Source organism: Neospora caninum, chromosome Ia, assembly GCF_000208865.1.
Source record: "Neospora caninum Liverpool complete genome, chromosome Ia".
NCBI classification, from domain to species: Eukaryota; Apicomplexa; class Conoidasida; order Eucoccidiorida; family Sarcocystidae; genus Neospora; species Neospora caninum.
Genome location: NC_018385.1, coordinates 852472 through 862297, shown reverse-complemented (window position 1 = coordinate 862297; position 9826 = coordinate 852472). Strand labels below are relative to the sequence as shown.

General features: G+C 52.4%; 2 protein-coding genes across 2 annotated transcripts in view; one reads left to right on the top strand and one right to left on the bottom strand.

Moving 5' to 3' along the window:
• The window catches only part of NCLIV_001030 (hypothetical protein), a gene marked incomplete at both ends in the record, with an annotated part of 8506 nt that extends 8054 nt beyond the window's left edge, over nt 1-452 (top strand). The window contains 2 exons of the mRNA XM_003879595.1: nt 1-69; nt 332-452. The exon at nt 1-69 is cut by the window's left edge and continues 7 nt beyond it. Of these exons, the coding sequence (XP_003879644.1) occupies nt 1-69; nt 332-452 (190 nt within the window). The remainder of the gene's footprint in view (nt 70-331) is intronic.
• Nucleotides 453-4283: 3831 nt separating this feature from the next.
• NCLIV_001020 (protein arginine methyltransferase, related) lies at nt 4284-9160 on the bottom strand (the record flags this gene model as incomplete). Its single annotated transcript, XM_003879594.1, has 7 exons — nt 4284-4673; nt 5238-5485; nt 5872-5929; nt 6534-6619; nt 7001-7174; nt 7642-7874; nt 8322-9160. The coding sequence occupies 7 exons, from the start codon at nt 9158-9160 to the stop codon at nt 4284-4286; spliced, it is 2028 nt and encodes a 675-aa protein (XP_003879643.1).
• Nucleotides 9161-9826: the final 666 nt, after the last annotated feature.

The window sequence follows — 9826 nt, the reverse complement described above, 5'->3', positions numbered from 1 at the left end:
CCGCGTCCCCATCAAAGGCCTGTCGAGCCTCAAATTCGTCATCGGCCGCAACGGCTCCGACACGGATCGGTAAAGCCTTCGTGTCCCCCTGAATTTGCCCAAATATAGTTAGGCTTCATTCCAAATCTGCAGAGGCGTACGCGGTTTTTTCGATCCAGCTCGGTCTACACTTATATCTATACGTGCACGTTCTTATGTGTAGGGCCACATGTGTGCATGTCCTCTCTGTATACACCTTTGTGTGTATCCACGCATATACGTGTCTATAGATGCTTATATATAGGCACTTTGTGAGCATATGCCTTTCCGTTTTTTTCTCTGGTGCGTGCAGGCTTCCGACCGCTCATACGTGCTTCAACTTCCTGCTGTTGCCGGACTATAAAAACCGCGAGAAGCTGGAGAAGTTGCTGCAAATCGCCATCGAAAACTGCAAAGGATTCGGTCTTCGCTGAATTAAAGCGAGACGAAAGAACGACAGGAACAGAGGGGTAAACGGCCCCTTGGAGAAGCAAAGGACCGGAAAAAACAGGAGAGAAAACGGAACAGGGGCTAGGAGGGGGAAGAACTCGCACTTGCATCTACGGATGTTCTTCAGAGATATCTGTGTGTCTCGAAACTAAAACTAACCTGGCATCTGTTTAGCTTTTCAGGTCGAAGCGGCAAGACTGGTCAATCGAGCAACAAGGGACGGACGCTTCTGCGGCTATCGACACGTGTATAGGCACTGAGGGATTTGCATATATATATATATATATATATATTTCTGTGTGCATGTGCATGGATGTACAAATGCACATATCTGTTTATGTGTATTCATGCATATAATGCATTTCAAGCAGAGAAGAAGAAGGTGAAAAGGTGGTCCTTCATATGTCTTGAACTTCCGGTTTTTCTGTGCGAACTGTTGTTCCCACCCGCAGTTTGATCAAGGATACACACATCTATGCATATCTCGACACGTGCGTATTTCGTTTATCTATTTCGTTTCAATTTTGCCTCCTGTTCACCTCTTGGCGAGCCGTCCGTAGCCTTGGGACGAAGACACTCTGCATTCATACAGGGACACTGATCGGTGCACATTTTTATAAAAGAGGGCACGCATGCATTCATATATGCATATATGCATGCATATATTTATCAATCAATTTATGTATATATATATATAGATGTATGTATATGTATATCGGGTTTTCTCTCTAGATCCATTGATGACCACAGCGTAGCTCGGAGACAGAATTGTTATTAATCGCCAGGTTGCGATTTCAGATCGGTTGGTACAGAATGTTCAACCTGACACTAGCTAATCCAGTTAAATAATGCAGGTCATGTAAGACAAATATATGTAATCGCTGCTCTGAGGCTCGTAGACACCGAGCCTCTTAACTAAAAGATGCTTATGTACATGTGTCCTGCCTCTCTTATGTATTTAATGTATATGCATATATATATATATATATATATATATATATGTATATGTATATGAATATACCTATGCATATATACATATATATACATATATATATATATATATATATATATGAATATACCTATGTATCTATGTATATATATACATATACATATGTATATGGCGCGGCAGTGTAGGCCCGTCTCCTTTTGCAGTTGGAGAGGGAGACTCCTTTGAATTTCGGGTTTCCAGTTTTTCTTCCCGAAACACGTGGGGCCCTCGGAAGGTGGGTCCCTCGATTTTCTCGCCACTCACAAGCGGTGCCGAGTCGCCTGACGGACACCTCGCGCGTTTTCTTCCGTTGAAGCGCGGGAATTCTTCTAAATGTGCCCTGGAACACACCCATACATATTTATACATGTTTATATATATATATATATATTTAAATACGGTTTCTCGCGGCGGTGCGCGTAACCACTTCAGCGAACGTCTAAAAGGCTCTGATATCTCTAGATGTGTGAGGTGGGGGCCTCTGAGAAAAGACTGCCGCGGGAAGTTGCGCTGAAAATGCAGCTCTTGCGCTATTGCAGTGAACTGAAGCTCTCCGGAGGCTCTTTTCCGACACTCGAGGGATGAGATGTGAAGGTGGTCAGCAGCTGATGCAACTACAGCAGAGAGTGCCGGTCCAGGCCTGCGCATGTTGGGCCATGAAAGAGAACCGGACGACGCCTGCAGGCGCCGGTTCGCGTGTTTTGCCTCAGGCTTCTGCACCAACAAGAGGCGCAGAAATCCTTCTTTCTCAGAGACGCAACGCCGGAAAGGTGGAAAGGCCAAAAGGCAAGATTCAAATCTAAAGTTGTGTCCGCGCCGACGAGACGACACGAAGATCCCCACGGGCAATGCTGCGACAGACCGAAGGAAATCTCGAGATTTCTTTCCGTAGGTCGCCCGTTGCACACCACACAACCCACCTATCTCTTTGTTTTTATGGAATCATAAAGGCTTTCCGGGCAAACCTGCTGGGTTTCTGTCGCGCCCGTTCCTTGCATGAGTTATCTGGCCGCCCTGCGTAGGGAACCTTCGCGCTTTGGGAAAGTGGAAATGTGCGTTTCTTTTAGCTAGGCAGACGAAGGACAAAGGAATCCTCCGCTCAAATGCACACTAAAAAGAGGCCTGGCGCCGTTCTCGGAGAGGGTCTTCCGAGAGCGCTGTATTGCCCCGTGCTTCCTCCCTCTGCTCGCCTGGCCCCCGTGTCGAGACCCAGGCGGGCGACAATTTTCGGTCTTTTCGGCGAGACCAGGAACGAACGAACACCGAAAAAGCGTCACTCTCCTGCGATGTGTGCGATTTTCTGCGCGCGACAGAAAGGCAGTGTCTCGTTGCGGGTTCTTCCCAGCCCGTTAGCTGTCGCGCCTCGGAAGCCGAGCCTCAAGAATCTGTGCGTGCATGTGGAGAGAAAGAGGTGACGCGAAAAAGACAGGAACAGACGCGACGCGGAGGAAGACTCGCTCGCTTCTCTCTCTCCTCGCAACCTCTCTCGCCTTGGTCAAACTTGACAAAAACACCGACACACGACAAAAATGTCACACTTCACACCGACAAAACATGAACTGCGTGGATAGTTGTATATGTAAATCCATGTACATGCACGCTGTATGTAGTCGTGTACGCAGACGCCCCTCCGGACCTCAGGAAATCTCTTTGGAAAATGCAATCGTTGAGAGGAAGGAGACAGAGACGAGCAGGACGAAAGACGATGAGAAGGGCATGTCTGTACACATCGCCCTGCTGGCTTCTTTCTTCGTTCCCTTTTTCGTTCAACGAATTCGTTGGGCCGCTCTGGCGCCTCCCACGACACGAAAAAAAGCGAGGCGGGACCGGCACAGGGGAAACTTCTGTGTGTGAAACACCCACCCACAGCAGTGCCGTGTCACTACACCTCAGGTCTTCTACTCTCAAATCGACACCGCTGCCCTCATCCATCACTCCACGCACAAACATTCACCTACGTCGCTATATATGGGAAATGCGCAAAGGTATATGCATGCAGGGAGGGCGTCTATGTAATCGTACATCTGTAGGTGTCTAGAAATACATGAAGGCCGCGTTACGCATTCACAAAGGAACAGGCGTCCACAAGTCCATGCCTGCACGTATACTCTGCGCATACATGCTTCACTTGTTGTGGAAACGAGGAGCGTGAACAACACCTGCAGTTTCCGCGATACGCGGGCGGATCGGTGTGCCCCGCTCTGAAAGTGAAGATCGAAATGTCCTTTCCTTCTGTCCTCGCTCGAAAGCGAACCGCCTCCCCGTGTCACCTTCGATTTTCCACACGCGTGCCTGTCTTTGGCTTCTCGCAAAAAGGCATTTCGGCCAGCACAACGTATCTAAAACAGCCCCTAAGTCTGAAGCATGCATGCGCGCTTCTCTATCCTCTGGGCGCCCCCACGCGCCCTCTGGATCTCCTTTCCTTCCATGCAGGGAACTGAAGAAACAAGTTAAAAGTTACACCCGCCGACCACAGATTACTTCCCATTCGCCATCTTTCGTCCTTCTTCCCTTTGTCTTTCTTCCTCTCGTCCTTCTTTCCTTGGTCCTGCTTCCCTTTGTCTTTCTCTCCTTTGTCTTTCTCGTCTCCTCTCCCCTCGCGCTGCGTCCGCTCGTCAACCCAAAACTGGAAGCTGTCTCCTTCCGCTGTCTCCGGTGCTCGTCTCGGTCTGGAAGGCACTCTGGAACCGCGTGCACACTCAAGCGCGGCACAAAACGATTCGTTTTCCTTTGCAACCGGGGGGATTCGCTCTCTTTTGCTCTCAAGCGCCACGGTGTAGGCACCCGCTCCGCACACTCGCGTCTCCCTCCGGCCCTTCCCCCCGGTTTACCGCCCCGAGAAAACTTGGCTGATTTCCGCGTTAGCTGCTGCTACGCCCAAGTCCACACTCATGCTGCCTTCGGTCCTCCCTCCGTTCCCAGTTTGGTCAAAGCAAGGCGAGAACCTCTTTTTCCCCGGAAGAGCCCCGTCCCCGTCGGCTTCCTCTTCGCCGTCTCCTAGCCCCGCACTGGGCCCCGCCACGCAGTCCCCCGCGCCATTCGGGTCTGAGACGTCCAGTTGAGAGGCGCACGAGGAGAACGAGGCCCACTGGGCTGACGCGAAGGCGTTCTCGGCGGCAGGGACGCTGGCGGGCATCTGCGCCTGCGCATACCCCACTTGCTGGCCGTTTGGGAAGTAACTATGTCCGGGATTCGTGTAGTACCGGTAGTCTGGGTCCTGAAAGGAAATCGGAGAAGAGGCGACAAAACGACATAAGAAAAGGGGACTCCACGCACGCAAAAAAACGGCCCAAGGAGGGGACGAAGGAGACACCGACGGAAGCGCAGAAACGCGCGGACCGTGTGGCAAACGTCAGCGACTTCACAGCTGTTGGCCTTGCGAAGCAGGTGCACAGCCGGCCGCGGAAAAAAACTTGCGGCCTCGTTTTCACCACGAAACGCCCATTTTTGCGCCTTTTAAACCCTCCACGAGGTCCACCCGTAAAACCGTCCCTCGTTTGTACTCTGCAGCCGAGAGGCAACCGCCGCCACGACCCCGCCGTGTTCTTGAAACTCTCTCCACACCCATAGTCTCTCTACAGTTTCTGTCGAGAAGCGGCGAGCCGGTGAAGGCACGTGCTGGACAGCTGAGAAGCCGCCGCATTCGGCTCGGCAGTCTCAGCGAGCGGTCGCCTCTGGAGCTGCGAGGGAAGGTTCCGTCTCTTCCCGCGGCTCTGCGGATAAAAATGCGCTCGGGCTTCATTGGAGACGCGCCGAGCTCCGCTGTTCTCTCTTCGCGTACCTTCAGGTCGACGTTCTTTTGAGAAGTCGAAACGTTGCAGTCTTGGAGGGCGAGAAGGACATCGAGGAAGTAGCTCTGCTGCTTGTTGCCTCGCATGTGCAGGCGGCCAAACACTGGTTGGTTCGGATTTACAGCGAGGGGATGTCGCATGACGACGCGCGACTGGAACCAGTGGGTCGGGGGAGAGTACGGAGAGGTGCTAAAACTGACGATCTTCTCGGAGCCCTCAAAGACGACGTCGAACCAGCCTGTGGTTAGTGCGGGGACAGGCGACAGCAGAGACAAGAGACGCGTTCAAATCCAGCGAGTGGAGCGAGGCATCGTGCGCAGGTTCGGAAAAGAGAACACACCGAGAGGCGGCGAAGCAAAAAGCTGAGCAAACGGACGGGAGGGAACAGGGCGAGAGAGGGGAAGGGAGGGGGAGAGGGGGAGAGAGGGGGAGACGTCGAGCAATGAGGACCAGAAGAGAGACAGAGCGCGGAGAAAACAGGGAGAGCAAAAACCTTTGCGACGAAGGGCGTCTCTTTTCAGCGGAACATGAAACCCCTTCAGGAACGCGGAATGGCGCAAAGGACTTGAGAAGGATTCACAGAAATGCACGGAAAGCATTCATCTCTTGGGAAGAGAGCCTCACCTGCGACTCCGTGAACGAGGGTGGGACTGCTGACTGTGAAGGAAAAATCGATGGTAATCTGCATGCAGACGAAGAAGCATCGACAAATGCACTTTGACACGGACACACCAGAGCGTCACACTCCTCCCGGCTCTGCGTGTGTCGCCAACATCTGGGTGAATTCCAGGGCGATGTCTAGACACCCGGAGCAGCGTTGGAAGAGCCGTTTCTTCGTCAACGTGAGAGGCAGAGTCGCATTTTTAAACTCGACGCGAGCATCCATGAAATCCAGAGCTTGGAGAAGGGTGGACTACGGATGGCCACAGATCCACCTTCGCCGATGCGCTTGAAGCAGAGTTTCGCCCGCAAATATCACACTGCATACGAGGCACTCTCGACGCGCGCTCGTCGACATGGCACTGCGGCACGAGAGGCGAACGCGAGGGTTTACCGAAGCAACTCTCTTCCACCTCTCTGGCTTTGTCAATGTCTTTTCCCAAAGGTGGTCTTCCCCTGAAAGGAGCGTCTATCGCGCATACACCGTGTCTCTTTGCTCATCAAACATATCTGTTTCTCCATATTTCCGCATCTCTTCATATGTGTGCATCCGAGAGCTGCACTGAGAAAGCCAAATTTTCTCCTTGGAGGCGGTGAAAAAGCGCAAGGGAAAGAAGGGCGATCACCTCTTCCAGAGATTTCCGCGAAATCTTCGTGAAGTCGAATTCTTTGTAGTGCGCAGGTGCAAGGAGAAGCGAAGGATCAATGTAATCTGAAGGCGAACGAGGCAAAAGATTTGAAAGTACGTGCTCAGGCGTGGAAGGCAACTGTCCCCGAATACATAACAAAGGCGCCAAACACGCTGAGCGCGCATGCAAAAGTAAAGAGCGTTACAAAACTGGATATTTGCAGCCGGACACGTAGAAAGACTCCGCGGATGCTCCACTCATCGCGGACTATGAAGACGAAAGAAATTAAGAAATTGCGGGGCCTGCAGCGAGCCTTCGCTGTCCAAGTTGGGAATCCACCTGCGGTGTTAAATCGCACTCAGTCCAGAAACGCCCCCTTGCTGGCGCCGCCTTTGCTCCAGACGGAGGATCCTCATGAGAGGCCGAACACTCCGCAGTGAGACAGTGTCTGTGCAAGGACGTACCGACAATGGGCTGACGAAACTGCTCGACCATGGCGACCTCGAGCGCATTCGAGAGGTCCACGCCACAGAACTGCGTCTGCTTCCAAAAGTTGCATTTGTTCATCATGTCGGAGTGGAGCACGTAGTCCGCAAACGGTGCAACGTAGAGGGAGCATTTGCTTGGAAACATTTTGCCTGAGGGAAAGGAGAGAAAATCCAGAGATCGACGTCGAGTTGGACTCTGTGGCGAGCACACCCCGCCTTGACACGGTGCGTAGACTTGAGAACCGCTTTTCCCGCAGCCAAGAACGACAGAGTAGCAGGAGGGAACAAGAAAAGTGCCGAACGACACATGTACATGTTTCTCGATTCGGCGTGCGCGCAGGGGCGACGGGACGAAAAAACCAGGGAAAAGCTTTGACTTCCGTCCCCAAAGACTGCCTTCCACTGGGGATATCTCAAACTTCCCAGGGATCTCCAGAGAGAGAGGAGGAGTGCAACTATGGGTGCGTGTACAGCAGGATGCTTCAGGCCCGTTTCTTCGTCTGCCTCGCTCACGCGTGACGCCACCCCCGCAGAGAAGGAAGCATGAAATGTGCATTTTCGGCTTTGATTCCAAAGAATACGACTCTTCTTCGTCGGTACGAGGCACGGCGCCTTACCTCCTGGTTTGAGGAAGCGATCTCGGGCGGAGAGGTATGTCTCAATCATTCTTTCGTTGAAGAGGAGAGTCCCAATGGGCTCGGAAATGAGGACGTCAACCTTCTCGGGAACCTCGCTGTCCTCGATGCTTTCTAATGGTTTGTTTATGATTTGAATGCGATTGCCGAGGACAGGGTTTCCTTGGCATAACAGGGCCAGTGTCGCTGCCATATTGCTTGCCTCGACCGCGTACCTGAAACAGCCCGAAAGAGAGAACGACAAAAAGAGACAGAACACACGGACAAAATGCGTCAAAAAACCAGTTTCCGACTTTTTCCCATTTCAGGCCTTCGTACTCCACACGGAAATTCAGTTAGGCGAGCAGAACGGCAAAGGAAAAGTGGAAGTGGACTGATGAGAAAAGCAGCGGCGATGAGGTCCGGGGGAAACCTGCTCCCCACAGTTCCCTGTCTTTGACCACCACGAGAAAATTGAAGCCGAGTCGTATTTGAAATCTTGGTCATGAGAACGCAGGTGCGGACTTTCTCAAGTGCCAAGATGAGAGAAACACAATACTGGGGAAACGCCGGGTTTGCGCATTCTTTGTGCGGGTTAACACGAGACGGCCGTGCGTTGACCACAGTTCAGTTGAGGAAGCGGCGCACTCGTGTCCCGATTCGTTTCTATAAAGTGGACTCACACTTTCTTGGCGCCGGCCTGGGCGGCAAAGAAGGAGAGAATGCCGGAGCCGGCTCCGACATCCATGACAACTTTTCCTTCGAAATCTGCACGATTTTCGACGATCGCTCGTTGGTACGTTGTGGTCCGCACTGTGTCTTGCAGCATATTCATCTGGTTTGCCATTTTCCCATAGTACTGAAAGTAGGTCTCTACCACAGAAGCATCCATTTCCCCCATATGCCCTCCCATTGGTCGTTTATTGGGCACTGTACGTACACCCGCAACGCTGCGATCCACGCCTTCGACGCCTGGAGTTTGGTTCCGAATGCGGCCCCATTCTGTAAAGAACGTATTCGCCGTGGCCTCATCTTGAAATTCGAGGCCGAAAATAGCATCAATTGCTGAAGGAGTGTCTGATCCAGGCAGACCACTTGCCTCAGATCCTCCGGTATGGTCTTGTCCGGGTAACTTTGCGATCCTCGTCCCCACTACCGAAGAAAAGGAGCCTCCCGTCGCGCCATTGAAAAGTGGGCAACACATAACAGTTTTTGGAGACAGACGTTGGACGTGAGCCAGGGGGATATGCATCTTTGTTTCCCCCGGATTGGAAAAAGAGACGGTCGGGTGGCCGCTTCCCGAGGTCGCTCGGAAAAGGTCGACATACACTTGAGACCCAGAACCGCGTGAATTCTTGGCCACTTGACCAACCGCACCTCGAACGAACTGCATGCTGTCGGCTTTGAAGGGAAAGACAGTGCAGTAGAACGACGTGATGTCTCGGACGTCCACTAGCGATCCATCAGCCCGAGGTTGTGTGTCCTGGGAAGCACAAGGCAGGCTGCTGGAAGTGCTCATCATTGTGCGCCTACCCTTCCACGTTAAACACAGCTCCGAGGAAAAGTGGGACGGGATTCTTTAGAAAGCCTCACTTTCGTCTGCGTCGGACGACAATTCTACTTCCTGAAGCTGGATCACAGGATACAGCAAGTCGAGACGACTGTGCATTTTTAGATCCGTACACCTCTCGATGGAAGCCGCATGCAGCGACTTGTTGACACGAAGAACAGAAAAGAGGGAAAATGGAAAAGCAAACGAACCGCCAAGCAAAGGACACACGCGCCAAACAGATCTCCACAAATTTATGAATGGAATGTGCACATCTCCGGGGAAGGGACTCACAAAATCACTTGTCGAGAGGCTGCTACTGCAGCTGTCGAGCCAAGAACGCATGCAGAAACGGGCTGTGACCCCCAGGCGATCGGGCGCGGTTTATGCGGCCATAGACGACGGAGACATGAGGGGCTGCTGAAATTACGGAATAACGTGGCAACTTTTTTCCCCTTCTCTGGAGACCATGGGAATCCCATTTGCTCTTTTGGACGCCCCCATGAAGGCAGATGGAGAGAACTAGCGTTTCGTGTGCATCGTCGGCGACACGGGAGTCCGAAGCAGCCTGACGATTCAGGGAGAAGACACACACTTTCCTAAAGCCAGTTTCTGTCACAGCGAGACGCCCTGCTAGTT